Source organism: Anopheles funestus, chromosome 2RL (assembly GCF_943734845.2).
Source record: "Anopheles funestus chromosome 2RL, idAnoFuneDA-416_04, whole genome shotgun sequence".
In the NCBI taxonomy this organism is placed as follows: Eukaryota; Metazoa; Arthropoda; class Insecta; order Diptera; family Culicidae; genus Anopheles; species Anopheles funestus.
The window spans coordinates 35,189,402-35,209,960 of record NC_064598.1 but is presented as its reverse complement, the minus strand read 5'-3'; the positions used below and the strand labels follow the sequence as shown (position 1 = coordinate 35,209,960).

At 38.1% G+C, this 20,559-nt stretch overlaps 1 protein-coding gene across 1 annotated transcript; it reads right to left on the bottom strand.

Moving 5' to 3' along the window:
• Positions 1-14,564: 14,564 nt before the first annotated feature.
• On the bottom strand, positions 14,565-20,276 carry LOC125774722 (uncharacterized). Its single transcript, XM_049444896.1, has 5 exons — positions 19,392-20,276; positions 16,494-16,656; positions 16,233-16,375; positions 15,231-15,372; positions 14,565-15,114 (listed from the first exon to the last, which is right to left on the bottom strand). The coding sequence occupies exons 1-5, from the start codon at positions 19,486-19,488 to the stop codon at positions 14,853-14,855; spliced, it is 807 nt and encodes a 268-aa protein (XP_049300853.1). The 5' UTR covers positions 19,489-20,276; the 3' UTR covers positions 14,565-14,852.
• Between the last annotated feature and the right edge of the window lie 283 nt (positions 20,277-20,559).

Below are 20,559 nucleotides of genomic sequence, written 5' to 3'. Positions count from 1 at the left end.
TGGGGGTGTGAGCAGGCTGAAATGAAGCTGGAATATTGTTGCCAGTGTGCTTTGTGCATTCCTGGGCGCCCTTACTGAGTATTGGAAATGTAAATCGGTTTGATTTGATTGTTGATGCTTGTGGTGTGGGTTTTTCTTTGTTCTTTTCATTCTTCACGTTGTGTTTGTTTGAACTTGAGAACATTACAATACACCCTTGTAGAATAATTAACACGCAGATTTAATTTTTTTTTTGCGTTACAAAATCCTTTACACATCATGATCAACATATCGATTTGAAGGCACTAAAACTTCACTGGAACACTGGAAAATATTAATTAAATTCAAAAGCTCATATTCATATTGATTTCATTAGAAAAAGAAGTTTTGAAAACAAATACAATTTGTTGCTGTTTGTTTGTTTTTTTACATCTTTTCTTAGAATCCTGTGAAGCCGTAAGCTACTCATAAAAGCTACATATTCCACGTGTTGGCATACGAAAATATTCTCCTTTTTTTTTATTCTTCAGGAACGGCCTGGCCGTATTGCACTGAAAACATTCTCTTACTCCACATTTCTCAGAATCATAAAAGCAATTTGTTTATTGCATGTTTTTGCACGACTGTACAAAGGAAATTTTTCGGTACAAATTTTCCACTCCTAAAGCCATATAAGTTTAACGGATAAAGCTTGTTCCAGTGCTTACAATTATGATCCGTAAGCTTACCCGAAAGCGTAGGTTTTATGAATGTAAATGTTGCCCTACTTTCCAGGGAAAAATGTGTTGTATGTAAATATAAATATATTTTTTTTCAATCCGCCCAACCTTTCAACAATCGGAAGAAGTTGTTGAGTGACACAAATGATAAGCTCCTAACCTTGTGCTACTCGAAAAACAGCAGCAGCAGAAAGAATTTGACATTCGTCAAATTTACACACAATACAAATAGTACCTAAATTTAGATGGAAAGCACTGCGCCACGTGCCTATTGAAATGTTTCAAATTTTAACGTTTAAAGGACATTTAAATGATTGTTTTGTTGCGCAGATAAATATTTAATATCTGCGCTTAGGCGTTCTTACAAGAGAGATCATTTTGAAGTATAGAAATACATTAAATGACACAAATCGTAATTATTAGAACAATTAGCAAATTAGTTCTAGCTCATCGTTCGCCAATTTCTTATTCATGGCGTTCCGTAGAATGAACCAGTCTATTGTTTTATCGCTTTTCCCCATAATCGATTAAACACTTTACACTTACTTTCATCACCTGCCGGCATCAACAGGAAGACATCGGCCAACAAACATAAGGACGCGCATATCATCGCGTTGTCTATTGTTCGGTACAATTTAATGAAGCATTTGATTGAGACATTAACGACCACGTGTCATCAAACCGTTGTCCGGAACGGGATCCCGGCTTCCCTTTTTCCATTGTTACGAGCTTATAATGTCTTTGTTTTAATGGCAACGTCCCAGTACCAGAACCACTTACCAGCGTCGCCTGTGTGATGTAAATCAAACAGAAATGGTCCGGCTCGTAGCTCGGGTCCGGCTGTATTCTGCTAGTGAAAAGTGCTGCGGCCATCAATTTTGTATGAAATGTTTAAACGGCCGTATGGTTGGTCTTTAACATGAAGTTAAGTGAGCTCAAAAACGAGGGTGGGGTTTGGCACACGGTGGGGCGTTGCAAAAGACACGATGCTGATGACAGTGAGTAATACTTCGCTTTTTCGGTTGAAGATGATTAAGCCTAAACGAGCCATTTTGCAATAAAGATTTATTTGAACCCTTTTTAGACTTAATATTTTAAACTGTTAATGGAATGCTGATGTATTCAATGTTGCCACCCACTTTTGATTCGATGATTAGGCAACAGCAAAAAAAAAAGCAAAGAAAATTGTTCCGAATGAGAAAAAGCTTAAAGGTCATACTTTTATTTTCCTTCATTCCTCTGTTGCTTTCGTTGCTGTGTATATAATTGAATAAAGTTGTTTTTTTTTAAGTTCACTATAAAAGTAGGTCACAGCCGCAGGTTAAAAAAGAGAAGCGCGCGTTTTCCCAAGCGGAAACCTGATTAGAAGCAACAAAGGAGCTTTTTTTGCAAAAGTGACAAGAAAATAATTTTGTGATGCGGAATGCATTACTTCAGGCTGCCCCTTATTGAAGGCTTGAAGGTATAAGACAAAAGGAAAGATAGTGGAAACATTCTTTGTATTTGAGTCAAACAGGTTCCTGCATTCGTTGGACATTGTTGTTTTATTTAATGTACAAATGCAATACGAATCGCTGTTTGCGCGCGTTTCATCATTGTCAATGAATGACTCACATCTTGTCGTGTAATACGTGAAAGAGTTCTTCTTCCACCAACATAAGCTTCATGTAATGTTAAAACCCTTTTAGGTTGTTTCTATGTTTCTTTTCGTTCGCTAATTTGTAGCACATGTGACCGAACTGCAGTTGAAAATCTGTACCTTACTGTGTTCGAAAACAGTTCACCTGCATCCCCATCGAGTGGGAATTGTTTCGGTTGCACAATGGTGTGATGGTAAAGCTCTTGCTTGCATTAGCAAGCGACAGCAAACTACTTTACATGGCAAGGCGATCTACGATGGCAAGCAACATCTTCTGCGTGTACAGTTTTGCGTCGTTGCAGAGCAAAGTCTTCTGCAGCAGCAGTCTCTTCACACCGGCACCGCGGTGCATACAGACCGCTGGTACATGTTTAGTTGCCGCCGTGGCACAATTTGTATGCAAATTTGTACCCTCGTTCCGACGGTTTACTGCTGCTGCTGCTCATTTCTTGTGAATGAAATTTGCCACTTACGTTTATCGACATGATGCGGTGAGTTGGCGCGTTGAATTACAAATGCGAACGTTCGCCGTCTTGGAAGCGTGTCTAGAGCGTAAGGGCGAATTGGGCAGATCGTTTGTCATCGACTGCCTAGGTGTGGATTTATGGCGATATCGTTTTGGGAAATGTGCCGTAGAGAAGGTTGCCTACAATATGTAGTTCAAGGACAAATGGTTCTGAAAGATTAAATCCATTTAAAAAAAATACCACTTGTGAGGATATTTATTAAGAGCTCATGCATACGAAATTAGTTGAACCGAACAAATCGGTCTATAAAATCAAATTGGTTTTAGTGTATTTTGTTATAGAGTGTAAAAAAGCAATAGAGACAAATACAGCTCAGTATTTATCACGCAACACATGCTTTTGTGGCAAAGAGTTTTAAAAGCACCATGCGCCTCCATTTCAAGGAAACGATATTTCTTGTTTAAAAAAAATTAAATAAAGTTGCAAATATTTAAGTAAACTTCTACAAAACACCCAACATTACTATCCAGCTGTCACGGCTGGTACGATAACGAGCACACATATTTTGGTGATAGCAGAAAACACACCGAAAACCTCAATATTTCGTGGTAAACTCCAACCGAAACATACTTAAGGAGTGGACAGGGACTAACCGTCCCTGTCTATAAAGGGAAGAACAAATTGCAATCAAAATAGCATTCCCCAGTAACAGTGGTCGGGAAACCAATCGAAAGGCGGGATCGGTTACGAAAATTAACAGCAACAATGTTTTAATTAAAATCGATCGTTAGAGGAACACAGGAGCGCTTCCCAGCTTTACGGTCTTAGATAAGTTTTAGCAACGGGAGGGACACTCTACAACATGTAGCTTTCGTATCCCGCTGATTGGCGAACCGATTTGCAATTATGTTCGATAACGATGTTCCGTTCAGTTTCTTCCATTCCGGAACCCAGAGGCTTAAGCTCGATTTTGTTGGCCGCACTAAAACGGGAAAGTACAAATTTATTAGACTCCGACACATTTGTTCGATGGTACCGTTCCGTTCGCTTTGCGGTAGAACAAACGAAGCTAAAATGTGTCCCTTTTGTGTGGTTTCAGTTCTTTCTTTTTTTATTGTTGGCTTTGTTACTTCGCGCAGCCACAAATGTGAACAAACTGAAGAAGTTTTGCGATGCAAAGCGAAACGATAAATTCGCACCGTTTTGTGTTTCACGGACGATGTATGGTGAGGGTAGGCTAAAAAAAAGCATACAGAATCGAATCAGGGAACTGTCTACGGCGACACACACAAGGATAATGGCGCCAACTGGTCGTTCGAAATCTCGATGCTGGCCTTAGGTGCTAATCTGACGTGCTGGAACCGCAAATGTGATTTCAACTCGGATTTCACTCACAAGTGTAGGGTTGCCGGGTTTTGTAGCCACGAATCGATAAACCCTCGCGCGGTGTCTGCAGAGTCACATCTGGTACCACATGTAACGATGTGCTAAGTAATACATATACGAAGACGGTCAACGTTTATGGAGTCACAGGGCGAGTGTTGACTTTTCTCTCTCTTTGTAGACGATTTCAAATAATACTTAAGAGATAGGACACACAAAAGCAGAAGCAATATAATAAAAGACATATTAATTTTGTACATTTCTACCAATGACCAGGCGTCTCCATCGGTTGCAATATTTTTTACTAAAACAAATCTATCCCTAATAGTAGCTATAATAAGCTAAGAAGAGAGAAAAGAGAGAGAGAGAGAGAGAGAGTGTGAGTAACTATAATTTAATCTTCAAAAATCACTTTTAAATTTAAGCGTATTACCCCCGTATTATTTTCCAGCGAATGATTTCACCACAAACGAAATTTTCCCCGAGATTTTGGTTGACCAGAAAATCTCGAAATTTTCATACCTCCGTAAGCAATGTACCATGCAAATGTGGTTTCGCCATAAAATCTCTAAAATGTTAACGCTTTCTGATAGGTTAGGGTGTATCCGGTTTAATTACCGGTTTTACCGTAATCGGAAGTTGGTAATTGTTTTTTTTTCTTGTGCGACGGGGGTAAGCGACCTTCCGTGTTGCTTCAATTAATGTTTCTTTTCATCCGTTTTCACTTCTCACTTTGTTCGGAAAGATAAAAAAGCTTAGGATTTGTACACATAACAAGAAGTAATGATTATATTTGGGTTAGGAAAGAAATAATCAAAGTTTTAGTTTAAAGCGAATAAGATTTTTTTTAATCATTTCTAACAAGAATAATACGGTACATTTGTTTAAGAAGAGCACTTAACCCGCGTGGTTACACCAGCTGACAGTTTTACTGACATGAAGATGCTTTCGATAAAGTACATTAAACGACAGCTTCACAAGCATGTGTGACAGTTGTTCGTTTCGTGGAACATTAATTCCACGGAGCAGACTCTTCGTGCCAAAACCACACCACAATGCTAAGCCGTGAGATCAATCAACAACAACAAAAAATTAACACACACACACAAGCGAACATCAACCCACCCCCCTTCGTCATCTACTTTAATTCCAACCAAAGACACAACAAACCATGGCCCTAATAAAGCGACCAATCGTTTTGCAGGAATTATCCGACGTAACCTTTTATCTTTTCCCACCGCAGAAAACAGAAAATCGTGATACATTCTCGATGGTTGGTTGGCATGGTGACGAAGAAGCGAAGTGATTAATAGCCGGTCGCTTGGGCTAGATTGACACGAGCGTTGGTGTAATGCGAGATCATTTATCATTCGTACGGCAAAAGCGCATTGATCAGGCTTGTACCGTTGATGCGGTGTACGACAACTTTCAGTTATCTTATTTACTCTGTGGGAGGGGGGGGGGGGGGGGGTGAGGTTTTTTATGTGTTGCGGTTTTTCATGTTTGAGTTTATTTTTTAAAAGTCAGCCATCTGGAGCAGCCTTGCGTAAAGAGCGATTAGTTAAAAACTTAACATTCGGGTTTTTTTTGGTTTTTGGGTGGAAAATTACAGCTTGGAGGGTTTGTTTTCGGTTGGTAAAGAAATGGTTAATGTTGTATATTTTATCTTCTACACAACAGGGTTCATTTCTATGCTAGTTTGTATGTACTACTACTAGCTATAGTGGCATGACAATCCAGGTCCTGCAATGCCACAAAAAAGTTGAGTAAATTTACTACCATAAAGCCAATTGTCCTTGTGGTGAATACCTTCTCGAAATGATACTTTTCATTTTGACATTCTTTTGAAACCCTGGTGAGAACACACAGCAGTTACAAGACTTCTTGTTGGAAAAGTCGTAACAAAAAAAGGTGGGAAACGTGTTGAAAATCACTGCACAAATAACCTTTTAAATTTGGTGTAAAATTCGTGAATCAGCTCCCTTGTGGGGCTACAATAGTATTTGGGAATTCACTTTCTGGATTTCCTTTGCTTTTTTCCTCCAAAGTAAGATATAGCCAAGTATATTTTTTTCGAAGGTTCGGCTCTGTTGGGATTTTATACCGGGCCTTGTTGTGTGAAAAACCGTCGTCATTACTACTTAACCACAAAATACCCTTAAAAAACCTCTTATGAAATATGTGAAAAAACTGTTGAGATACAGGAAGTAAAATATAAAAAAAATATATTTAATTATTCTATTGAAAATATATTTAAATACAATTCAAACTTTCTCACAAAGCACATACATACAATTATACTTTTACAAACTTGTTGCTTGCAAAAATAAAAAAGGCAATTAAGTAAATGAATCGCTCACCACGTTCAACTTATTTTTTTCAAGCTTCATTTGTAAAAGTTTTCCACAAAAAGGTCATTATACCTGTTACCCACTTGCTGTTGGGATTTCAACAATCATTAGTCTTCTCTGTGTATGTACCATTCGCATGCCATGCATGACATACTGCGTTTGGTGTAAACTATAAAACGCATCCCATATGCAGGAGAGCTTTTTTTTTTGTTGTTTTCGTTGTTGGCTTAAAAGGACAAACCGCTCACGGGAAAACGCACCAAACACATATATCACTTCGGTCGGGTCGCGCACCCGATGGGAATACTGATAAGCGTCCGTAATTGAATTTATTCTAGCAAATTTGGAGTACACCATGAATTTGTTTCATAGCAATCTGATAAAAATAACCTCCCGCCATCCCAACCCTGCCATCATTAAGCTTCATCCCCTTCCATGGTACGGTAGGGGGAGATATTAAAGTTTTGTAGAATTGCAATAAGTTAGGCGCGCACTGTGCGAACGGAAAACTCGCACAATAAAAAGAAAACCCTCCGCACGAAATAAAGGTAGTTGTGTGGTTTCCGTTTGGCAGCAACCGGGCAAGCGAATGCTTTTAATGTTACTTTTTTCATTTTTTTTATTGTGCAATTGTTTTTTTTCTTTTCTTTTTGTTCCGTTAGTTCCTGGTCCTTATGGACGCTTTCCCCCAAAAAATAAGCCCTCGTGCCGTGCAGGATATGTACGGTACGGATGCAAGGAAAACCCATAAATTGCTTCTCCTAATTTCCCCGACCCCGATTTCTACCGCTCACTACGTATTTTAGATGGAAAAGTAAGCTTTGAAAGATCTTAGCTTTTTAAGAGAAAAGAGGGAGAGAGAAAGAAAGGAAGAAAGAAAAACACTTTGACTGTTTCTATGGTTACGGTTCACAAACTTTTTCACGCCGCAACGGTTGTGCGGTTGATTTGCACAAACACCTCACTACGATTGCTTCCGTCTGTTGCCTTAACCTTGCAAAAGGCCACCCACTGGGGCGTATGATGCTCACCTGTGTCTTAGCCGCGGTGTCTTGTGTGCAACATGCACTTTTATCAAACGCCATTGCACCCGGAACGAGGCGGTGGGCTATTAAATTTATACACTTCCTGTCACTCGTTGCCGGCGCGTGAACTGAAGCCACCGTGGAAATGCATCATTGCGTTGACATAAATTTCATTTCCTTTCCTGCTTCACTTGAGCATCTCTGGTCGGGCAAGTAAGGCTTAGTGTGTGGTAGACGAAAAATGTTTGTCCTACTTGTGGCGAAAGATAAAAGGCTGTGCGAAGCTGTGCAGCCAAGAGGCAAGACTTTTCTCAACCGATCTAACCGATAGTGGTGCCCAAAGTTTTTGCTTGCACCCCTGCAGCCAACTGATTTTTCCTCCTAGATAGTTAGGAAACATATTATTTAAGTAAAAAAAATAACTTTCTTGAAATGACGTCTGCGAGACATCCAGAAGCTTCAGATGTGTGATAAAGAGTTTTGATTGAAATGTTAAAGTCACAATGAATGGTGAAGTATGGTTTTTAACATGACGAACATATAATATAGGGAAGCAGTCATTTAAAAAAAATCAATAATTAGCATAAGGCTTCAAACTGATGTTTTTGTTCGCCATCAACAATTTAGTCAATATCAATATAAATTAACAAATCATATTAGAAACAGAACAATTAAATAATAAAAATAAAATTTAAAAAAACGCCAAAAAGAAAAGTGGGAAAAATAGTAAAAGGGTTCAGGTAAATGTAAGAATTTATGTTAGTAAAGTGATAACAGAATTAAAACATACAAATTGTACACTTGACAATGCTCTTTTAATCTACTTTCAGACTTTCTTACGCTAAAATTACTGCTTCTAAAAATTTAAAAATATCTTGTCTCGATATAAAGTCAATTACCTCGTTTAACAAAACAAATCCTTTGCATGAAATGAATAAGCGCATTCGCATGGATGAATCAACATTCCACTTCTTGAACCTCTTCTCAAAACACTTCAATCTCGAGATGACGCATTCGACGAGAGCGCATCTATTTCAAAAACGGTGCCCCATGGGTGGGTGTTGAAATATTAATTCAGAATTGATTTCTTCCTACTCGTCGAAGGTGACGAGAATATGTCAGTGTAAAGGTTGTCGTTGTGGAAATTCTGGATTGATTTGATTACTGGCGGGACCGATATTGTCACGAGCGTGGGTTTCGTCGGAAAGCAATGCAAATAATCTATCCAACCTGGTTCCAACATCATTGCGAACATGACCCTGTAATATAGTGGAAGAAATTAAAAAGCAACCCAACATTTCGTATTTCGTGAAGCAAGATTCCTTTTAATTTTTTTTAACCTTTATAAAGAAATATTACTTGGAATGATGTCCTTTCAAGTGACAGCTACTAACTTATGGTTTTGAAATTTTACTTTGACAGCTTAATTCTTTGTTTGACACATTTGACGTTTGAATTAAACTTCGGCAGAAAATAATCACTCGTAGGCACCTTTAATGAGAAAATCGTTGTGAAAACCTTTGCTTTCGCAGCTAAACGGATAACAACCTCCAGTGTATAGTACCAAAACCATGCTGTTTGTTCAGCCTTGTTTCAAGCAAGCTGCGATATGTTTGAAAACATATTTACCACCCGCAAAGCCGCATAACTTGTTTTAGCCGAATGGGAACTAACACTTGTGTAAATGTTCCCTCAATTGTTTGCTGCGGGCTATGCGACATACGTTTGATGGATTCTGGCGCCTATAACCCAGACTCATTGCATACATTTTCTGCCACCACCGATGAGATAGTAAGGTGGAAAATAGAGTACCGGTAAATTGTGGGAACTTTTCAACTATTTATTACTTAAATAGTATTTTCTCTATGTAAAACCAAATTAGAAACACTTCTCATTTGAACGTAACGTTACAACATTAAGTTTTCAATTTAAACGCAACCACAACCCAGACGGTCAAAGCAAAACAAAAAAAAGGAATTTTCTCGTTAGCCCTCATTAAATTTCACTCAGCTTCGTCTGTGAAAATTTTGCGAGCTTTTTCTAGTACGAACCATTCACACGAACATGCGGCTATGTGTGTTGTATGATTATTTGCTTATTTCGCTGTAAAAACCACCTGCGGCAACTTTGTCTCTCGGTTTTTTTTGTTTGAATCAAACATGCAGACGAAAGGTAGTGGAAAAGTTGCTGTTTTGTTCTGCTCGTGAGTGTTTGTGGCTTTTATTTCGTTACCCAAAAAAAAAACGGCAAGTTATCTTCAAAGGGCGAGATGAGTGTTGTATCGATGGAGCTTTTTTTACGAACGTAGAAAAAGAAATACAGCCATGGTTTTTCTGATTTATTTTTCTTTTATTTGCAATCGTCTTGTATGAGATCCAATTAATTATTTCTCCAAAACGTAATTAAACATGACTACATGCTTTTTTCGATGGAATTGACCAAAAGGTGTTGAATTTCATCGTTAACAACTGCAGACCGGTATGGTGTGTGAAAAACATTGTCCCCAAAGCATTGGCACCATCAACTGGTTCTGGCTCAATTTCACTAACACGAAACTAATTGTTGCCCGTATCAATAGTTTCCTTTTGGAGTGGAACACAATTTTTAAAGCAAATGTTTTACGTTTAATTTTGTTCACCTGTTCCGTGGAACCTCTTCGTACTTTTTGCCAGACCCTATCTGACCATCCTGACACAGAAGGGAAAAGCACCATGTTAAAACTGAATTATATGTCGCTCAATTTCCTGCCGTGCGTGTGTGTGTGTGTGTGTGTGTGGTGCTACATACATCCCAGTGGACAGGAAGCAATATTATTGAGCTCGGACAACGATATCCTGTGTTCATGGTGCACGCGATTTATGCTTTATAGTGTTCGCGTTGTTCTGTTGCTATCGGGATGCTTCGATCAGACCGGGACGTGCAGTGAAGCGAGCAAAATTACGACCCATTCCAACCTGGGCCGACTGGGATCGGTTATTTTTTGTCGTTGTTTTACTTTAAAAAACCCTCTTTTAGCCTTCCTTATCGCCAATGCCTACCCTCCCTGGATTGTCGTTTAGAGCTATAGCGACGGAAGGCGTACAAAAGTCAGTTTTTGGGTTATGCCCAAAGAGCACGGTGTGAATGGGACTTTCTTTTTCGTTTTTTTTTTGGCACGAGTTAGAAAACGCCTCGGGGAGGGGGGTGTGGAGTCTGCAAAAGCATAAATAATGTACGCCGGCAAACACAAACACACCGAAACCACTATTCGCCGCTAGTAGGACAAAAGATATTGAATGTAGTGAGCTGAATTTAATTACTTGGAACTCACTTCCGTTTACGGTGGACGTATTAAATTTGTCGTAAACTACAGCTTGCACTACATTGAACTTGATGGTCTTGTTTTGAAATATTTCTATTTTCCACTTTTGAATCATACTTTGAGCTAAGCTTCTTAGAGATTTCTCTTAAACCCTTGTTTAAATTATTACTGCATTGAGAGGTTTTAAAGATAATAACCTAACTTTAAAACTTGTAGAACATACGAGATTGGAAAATGGCTCTACCGATGTTGAGCGAGTGCGCCTAAAGGTATGCAATAAATTATTATGTCGACAAACAATCGACAAGGGTAAGTTAAATGTATTAAAGGTTAATTCCAAAGACGGGGCTCAAAAAAGGCAAGAGCTGTGCCCTAGAATTATCCTTCTTTTGTGGCACTATAACAAGCTCAAGGGGTATTAACTCACCATTTTAGGATTTCCTTGGCTTTCTTTACTCGTCGTATGATAATCATTCCTTCGTACAAGGGTTCGGTTCGGATGAAATTTGATAGCAGGTCCTTTCGTGTAAAGACCGACGCAGCTACTATTTTCCAATAAAAATAAGATAAGCCCAATTAAAGAAAAGAAAGTATTCCAGAATTCGTCCTGAACAAAACATTGTATCTAAAGTATGAAATTTTGAAGTGAAGTGACATAATTTCATTTGGAACTGACTTTCAAATTAAATGTCCGAATCTTCCTATTATGTCGTTAATTGTGTTCGCCATAAATTAAGATTCTAAAACTCACCTGTCACTTCACGTGACGTTTGAAGCCAAACAATAAAATCCAAGCAGCACAAGCAGAAACACAAATACCAAAACCCATCAGATCAGTCGTTTTGACTTATAACCCTACCTTAACGACATAGCGAGAGCCAGAGCCAAATTAGTCCCGCTTTCCCCAATTCGCATGACACACTGGTCCGTGGTTGCTATGATGTATAGGTTTTCTGCACAACTAGCAAAACCAAGGACAAGCACGCTGATACACGGGCAACAAATTATTTCTCCTGTTGAAGCGTATGATGAATTGATCTGACTGGGTGGAAATTAACATGCCCCGGACTGGTATGCTGGCCGCTTACGGGTTTGGTCGTGACAACAACCGTTCAAAAGTGAGTACGGAATGTGCTGTGGGAATTCCTGTGCCAGTTTTATGCGGCATTCGGACCGATGGGATAAGTTTAATATTACGCGGAACTGTCTAATCAAGGTCCCGTCCGTCCGCTGGGGGAGTAATCAATTCCGCAGCTTATCATCGCAGAAATTCATTTTAGCCATTCATTTTAGGAGATGTCGTTGGAATTGGCAAAGCTGGGGCCGAAATGTAACCGACAGTTTGGAGAAACATTTTCTAAGTAACATGTGAAACTTTAGGAATGTTTTCGATTTATGAGTACACACATTTAACAAATCTTGCTTACTGGAAAGATGGAAAATAAAATCAGCTTTCTGTGAAAAGAAAAAAAACACCCGTTTGACTCTTATCACTCACATACCTTTACTATTTCTGCTTTGTACGAAGGCGATAGTATCTTGGATACATTAAATACAACTGTCCTTGTAGCCCACTTCATTCTACTTTAGCAGCACTTATCGTCCAAGTGTGTAATGTCCTTTGCTGCAGTATAACTGATTGAGAGTGTGGCCTCTAACAGTCGTTGGATAAAACCTGTTGTCAGGACAGATTTTGTCAAGCATCTCCGTGCACGATAAAACGCACATCAGACATCAGACATCACCAAAAGAGATGTTACTGGGGCGACTACCTAATTCCGATGAACCTTGCCCACGATATGACATCCTCAGAGTTGTAATAATGCGAAGAAATGTAATACATCCACCCTTTTGTCACCTTTATTGAATCTGATAAAAAAATCCTTCATGTGTTCAGTTTCACAAGGATATCACGTGTTGATGTAGCATCGTTTCGCATACATTCCCATCTTTTGCCATTGTCTTATATCTACTCACAAATAGCATTTTGGGCAACAGATACTCTACGTTTAAAGATTCTCAGCATTCAGTGGTTAACGGTTGAAATGCTCTGTTTGTAGTTGGATACATTTTGTCCCCAAAAAAACCCTTTTTCTCCTCGTCAATATCGTCTACATAGCGATTGGTGAAATCCTTCCAGGTAAAACCACTCGAACTTCAAATCGTTGGCATAGTAGCAACATCCACTACTACACAAACCCACATCGATAAACATTTCTACCCGGAGCGAAGGTTTTCATCGCCTACCACGATGTGCAATAAGTTTTAAGTTCTACATGGGCGAAACACAATTTAACAATCGAAAGCATTCACCCAAACGTAAACCAATCGACAGTTCGTGCCGAACATTATGACCTTCACGTACACGCGTGTAGTGAAATTTGTGGAATTATCGTAAATAGAGCCAAACTGTGTTCACCGCAAACAACAATTGGCCGTCGAACAATTGAAACCTCATATCGCGATTGTTCGATACATTGTGCTGGTTGTGTTCTGCTGATGAAGGCAACGAATGTCCATCGTATCCGACACGGTCCACAAACCTTTCGACAATGAATACGAGCCATCGGTGAAATGGAACACACTTTCGGGGCATTAGATTTTGGGTTTCTGTGCAAACTTAATTTTGAGCAATTCGAAGCACATTCTGTTGCTCATTTGATTGTGATCAAATTCAATATTGAGTTAATTTCTGGGTAGGGCGATAGTGATTGAATCCTTGTTAAGGAGCCGGAAAGAAAGACAGAGAACACTTGAAGAATTGCAAAAGCAATTAGAAATTTAGAACGGTTAATTAATTGAATATAGCATGTACTGGTCAAATAATTAAGATTTTTTGTGAACAATCTGTCGTTACACGTAGTTAGAGGAGAAAACTATATCATACAAAGAGAAATAGGAACGATTTGCTACTTTAAAAAGTTGAGACATGTATATAAAAATATTGATATATCGAATGATTTAAATACAATATAATCATCTTTAATTTTAGACAATCGATCAGCTCTTTTATATAAAGTTTTCTTCTGTTCTCTTTGATGGATAAATATTGAGTTCTTAGGAAATTAAAATTAGTTAAGTTATTCTAACCAGAATAAATGTTGAAGGATCGCAAATTGATTTACCTAGTGATTCTACTCTGTACATAGCTGATCACGAGTAGTTTTGATGATTATCATTTGTTTAGAGTATTTTTAAAATTTCTAATTGACTTAAATGATCGTAACTAACACATTCTTTTCTTTCAAATAAAACAATAACAAAAAATTAATTCCACAAAGTCTCGTCACATAATTGTTAACATTTATTTCGTATTGTAAATGAAACGCATACTCGGTACAAAGAGTGCAATGATCAATATGTAATTTGGTATCACAACATGCTGATCCTTCATTAAATCACACTATAGATGAGTATTTGGAGCTACAATCTAACATAATTAGTCCATATCTGTTCGCCCAACATATATTTCCAATAGGCAACCGGCGTCACTTTTGGTGGCAAATCGCACCTCGATACGATATATTTGCACGTACTGACCTTTTAAAACTCCCATATAAACGTGTCTATGCAACGAGCTTTAAATGTCTACGAGTGAAATATGATCTCCCTTTTTTTAAATCGTAACAATATATCTAAGTTCCAATAGCTTTACCGCTCAAGTTATTCGCTTCAGTGCCCAACGCCTGAAGATATATGTGTTAAGGATCACTTTTTTACGATTTGACGGAGAAGCCATCGTGACTGTAGCGTTGTACATTGAAGCTAACATTCTGTTTACTATATTACAATATTTGCGCCTATCAGTAACTGAAACCACCAATCAGCTTAACTATCTGCTTACATCTACCTGAATAGTGACTTAGTTAGTTTAGATTTTAAAATGTGTTTAGTAATAAAATGCTTAATCTACTATTCGCACAATTTAATCTCCCCAACAGATACCCTTCGTACATACGAACGTAATTCTACTTCCCAAAATCAATCCTCATTGACGGATGTCAAGCGAGAAGTACCTTCCGGTTCCGAAAATCCGCACCAATCCCAACACACCCAGCAACGCCACGAGCTTCCCCCAAGCGTGCTCCCTCGTCCCGTTGGAACAGACCTCGTGTTCGATCTTATCACAGTTCAGAAAGTGTTTATCGGTGGACAGGAGCTTCGCGACAGTACGAAGAAAAATGGCCGAATCATGGCGACACTTGTACCGGGCACTGTTGTAGACACAATTTTCATAACCATAACGTGCGCTATCGGAACGGAAATAGAGCAAATGATTGACAGTGGATAAGCATTTATGGAATTGAATTTGTCCTGCCCTGCTTTGCCAATCTTCCCGATACTTCTTCCTTTCGGCTTAACATACCAGCAAAAGTGCATGTACTGCACGTTCATCGATTGCTTCGTCGTTTTGGACATTTCCTCCTTCAGAATGCTGATAAACTTGCTCGAACATCCGTCCCAGTCGTGATGCACGTGATGAAAGCAATCCTTGTGTTTAAGAAATTCTTCGTAAAGGTGAAAGAAGGTGAGAAAAAAGCACGTTTAAACAAGTATGCAATCAGGTTGAAACGATTAAAAACAGAATTGACAGCTCATGTCGTTCGGGGAAGGCATTTTGTGCATGTAAGTACATTGAACAGTGGAGAACTATGGCGTTAACACGTGTCTTCGACGTAGGAAATGATGAGATCAGTTTATACGCCTAAAGGTATGCAATACTTTTTCCAATCTACACCTGATAAGTGATACGTAGCTTACGTAAGAGAGATTTTTCCATAAGTATTTGATACTTCCAGCTTTATAGAGCCTTATAAAGCTTATGCAACAACCGCATATCGTGTTACTTAATTAAGCTATTGACAGTAAATGGAAAAAAATCAATCTACTTATTTATAAACTTTTGGCGAATACCGCCCACAGCGAATCGGATTGTTTCGGTAACTCAATTTTGCATGTTCGCTGATCAGGTTATTTTTACTGAAGACTAATGTTTAAAAGATGATAACTATGATAAATAAAAATGGAAATTTGTTTCTCGACTATGTTTGGTTTTTTAACTAGAGATTAAAGGTTGGTGATCGAAAGTTTTTATACGCTTCAGACTTCCCAATCATATTAAACGATCTTTAAGCCTTGCCGTTCGTAAATGTCTCTTAATTTTCAACCCAAGATAATCGTTGGTGGTGCGAATGAGATTGCACGGTAAGAAATTCAACCATTAGAAGGTTTGATGAATGTAAGGATACCGTGCGCGTGCCATTTCTACGACCATCAAGCTTTTCGAAACAATCAACGAACGAGTCCAAGCTCCCCAAGCCGTTTAGTACCACCGGGTCCATGTTCCATTAAACGCTTCTGGTTTTACCTTTCTGAAACGAACGATCCTGGCATAAGAACTCGTACAAACGTTTCGCCCCGTACACTTCGTTTTCGATGATTTTCCGCTCCTTCTGGTCGACGCACACGTTCAGATAGTGCTGTACACATTCCATACCACGGTTGAACAGTCTACGGATGCCGAAAGGAAGGAAAACATTCATTACACTTTATACGATCGGACACGAAGAATGGCCACACTCGGATGCATCCGGGGAGTTTCTTCGTAGAAATTGGAAGCAAAACTTACAGACACCGGTCGCTAATTTCCTCCACCGAGTCCGGTATCTTGACGGAGTACAGCAACTCGACGGCAATCGATGGTGAAGAGTTGCGGAAGCAGCTGTCCAGCATTTGCGAGATTTGACCACACACCGGTTCGGGGAGAGGGCCCGACGCAGTTTGGCCAGTTGCTGAAATGTGATGAGAATTGGTTTATAGCTTGAAGGATATTTAATGGAATGCTGTTGATTATTATGCTGAGAATTTGAAAATGTAGATTGGAATTAGGTGACTTATTTATTGACTTATTATTAGTACTATTATTATTACTATTATTACTTATTATTACTTATTGACTTATTATTTCAAAAGACAATTTTGAACCGCTGGAGGTTTTTATAACTTACAAACTTTACTAAATAGTTTCATCAACTCAACATTTATCACGTGAAGCAATTTAAATCACAATATACATATTTCTAAATATGCTACGGTTTGTTTCATGTAAATTACAAACAATTTTATAAGCTTTCAATGAATATCGTTGCATAAATTGATAAATTCTGATAATATCGATAAGTCTTTGTTTGTAGAAAACTTCATATTAGATTTTAGTTTAAAATATTGGAGTATTTCTGTGAAACTTTTAATTTTTAGGCTGCTGTACTCGTCAGACTATGTCCATGCCCTGATCCATTTTGTTTATAGTGCATGCCTGTTAGAAAAAAGAAAACTGGACGGCCAAGAGTAATGAAGTGGAATGGAAATTGAATTGATTATATTTATTTTACAGGATTTATCAATATTAAAACAAGAGTGAATAATTTAATATTCAATCTAATCATTATAAACGATTCCACACAAATGATCTTGATTTGATAAGTGTGCCTCAGATAGAATGAAATACCAACAATTTGTTTTGAATTATGTATTTATAAGCACAACTACTATCGAGGTACAAAAAAGAACAAAATGTTCACATTATGTTTTCAACGTAAAAACCATTTGTTCCCTTTGCTGTGTGCTCATTGAAAAAAAATTCATTGAATCCATTGACCCATACAAAACACTTTATAAACAATAACTGATCTCTTCATGCATTCCTATGGAAGGGATGCTTCTATTGCTGATTGAATCAATATCGTGTATGAAATATGATTTGAAATTAATATACGCATCTCTGTTCCGAGAAACCGCTCCAGATGTGTAAATAACATGTTCAATTTCAGTGAATAAAAGGCATAACATTTGTTCACAACGGATAGAGTTGTAAAATATCAGCAAAAAAAAGCTTGTATTTCGCACAAAAAACAGACGCTTTTTTTCTGCTAACAATATTAAAGCCTACGTAAAGCAACAAAATTGAAAGGTTTTTGAAGAAGGAAGCTACAGTAAAAGCAATAATTGGGCTTTGTTTGTTTTTGTGCTCTCAGCATCATCGACATCAAAATGAAGTCAAGCGTGTGGAGAAACGAAATAAAAAAATGTATTTCATCTGTTGTTCGAGCCTATTATAAGCATCTTTTGACTCAACGTTAAGGATAAACACGAAAACATCGTTTTATCAACAGCACTACAAACAGCTTTGGTGGCTTATCGCATTCGTGGAATGTGCTACTATACTTTAAATTGCTTTCTCAAAAACTCAACGAATGTACAGATGATGATGGGTAGTAGGAACATAAATCTTCAACTAGTTGTGTCTCTTTTTTTTTTTTAAGATGAAACCAAAGACCCTTCGGTTTAAATTTCTTGGACGATTTTCATGAGCTGAACACTTAATTCAACATGAATCCGGAAAGAAATGGCTAATGCAGAAATTTACTGCCACTTGGAGGAATTGAATTGAATAACAGATTGTTGATCATATTAATACATACAATGAAATCTTCCGATATTTTGATTATAAAAAGATACATTCTTAAGCAAACTTATTGCTAATATAATTTAATAATTTTCAATGCGTATTTTAGGATCCAGAATATTTCTGTTCGTTTCAGTTGGCATGTTTATTGTGAATTTTTTTAATCTTTTATCTTTCAATTCAATATTAAAAGAATTAAAAACACACACGACTTGCCTATGTCGTGTTCAAAATATGCCAAAAAGAGCTGCATTTTACGTACTTCACCCAACAAATGGCATAACTTTAACCGTTGTGTTGCACTCTTTACAGCTCCTGAATGTATGCAATTTTGATGATTTACTTTGTGTATAGGAGACGCTTTGACATGTTTTTTACACAGTGCTTTCTGACCACCCAAAAGAGTAGTAAAAAGAATGGTACATTTGGAAACATAATTTGCATACCCATTTGGCTCGCGTTTTTAAAACACAGTCCAGATGTGGAACTTCAAGGTAGGAAATAAAATTCTTTTGATGTTTAGGGTTTTCCCTTTCCTAAATAGGAATATAAAATTTGTCCTATTAGTGGCGTTTGAATTATTCACATTGTCCTTATCTCCTTATATACGAATCGGAAAATTGCGAATGTCACCGAAGCACCCAAAATCACAGCTAATGATGGTAGCAAACCCATTCCTCAATTCACTTAAAATTTTTAAACTAACTTTATCCCTTACAAAACTCTCTACCACAAGAAGTACCAAAAATAGGCTTCTTCAAGAGCTTCTTTTGACAAACTTTCATTTATCTTTACTGTATCCTTTTTTACCCTCTTTTTTCACCTTCGCAAAGCTTCCGGTTTACAGCTCCTTTAATCCGCTTATCCACGATGTACACTCCCGCACACTTTACCTTATTAAATTCGGACACAGTGGGACGATAATTACTAGCAAAGTTTCCCCAAAATGGGAACTTCCGTTCCTGGAAGGCCAATCGGGCCCTTGTCCGCTGTCATCAAATGCACCATTAGCGCCTTTTTAAATCCAAATCCAAAAAGCCTTGCTCGGTAAAGCGCACTTACCACAGTGACACATCACTGTCAGCAGAAATACGCTGGATATCCAAACGTTGCGGCCCATCCTAATACTGTTCCACGTGGTATTGCTGCTGCTGTCCATGGGGTTGATGAAACCGTTTACTATTTGTTCATAATTACTTTTTATTTGCAGAAACCGAAACGAATGTTTTCACTTGCGCCCACAAAACAGTCCTTTTTCCAACAGTCCTTGAGCTGCTTTTGCTAAATGCAGTCACACACGCACACACAAAGCTCACTTAAGTGTCCATTTGAGGAGTGTTCTCCCTTTTTGATGTGCTACCAGCGTGCTCGTCGTTGAGTGGGTTATTTGCACCGCTTTGCATAAATCACGTCACAAAGTATCGCACGGCCGGTATATCGTCGTACCGGTCCAATAAACATCGCCACCACGCTGCACCGTTACGCGCCTACTGTGGTTTAGTGCGAGAGATGAATCACTAACGACACTAGAAGAATAACTGACGTTTGTCGGTGCTTGGATGCTGTCATATATACAGTTCGATGAAAGATGGAGCTCACGAGATCAGTTCGCGGATGTTCGTTGAAACTCGTGTTGAATCGTGTTGGGTACTCACGTCTCGTGTTGTTTTGTGGCGTACACGAAAGGATACGCAAAAAACCCCTAACGTCGAGAGTGTCGTGGAGTTATTTGAATGTTTTAAAATGTATGTCAATGATGGTTTCCGTTTTGTTGTTGATGGGAAATAAATAATTCACCTAAAGCTTTAAATCTTTTGCAATTTCTAGTTTAAAGCAACGCTTGTCACTTGTGGGACAATGTAAAAAAAAATAGTAAAAAGTTTTCTTCGTTACAATCAAGAAATTCCTGCTTTTGCTTTATGAAATGAGGAGGGAAAGAAAAAATAATTAAGAAATGCCATAAATATTTTGTTTAGTAAAATGATTTCAAATCTACTGATACAGTAAATGATCAATTGAGCCATTTCGAAAGACTTCAAATGAATAAAAACATTTTTATCGTTTGAGAACTATTGTGAATAAAATTGGTTGAGAATTGTAATCCTCTTTTGTAGGAAATTATCCTATTAACATCCACGTGGTTATTTTAGGCAAGGCATTCAATCTTCTTATTCTATTAGCGTTTTGCTAGACAGTTTTTTGCATACTTGTAGGCGTTACACACCAGCCT

Excerpts from the sequence above, each read along its gene's own strand:
- LOC125774722 (XM_049444896.1), bottom strand. The coding sequence starts at position 19,488 with ATGGACAGCAGCAGCAATACCACGTGGAACAGTATTAGGATGGGCCGC. Across the intron at positions 16,376-16,493 it reads GAAATTAGCGACCGGTGTCT|ACTGTTCAACCGTGGTATGG; the intron begins GTAAGTTTTGCT and ends CGGCATCCGTAG. Across the intron at positions 15,115-15,230 it reads CAGTACATGCACTTTTGCTG|CGCACGTTATGGTTATGAAA; the intron begins GTATGTTAAGCC and ends CCGTTCCGATAG.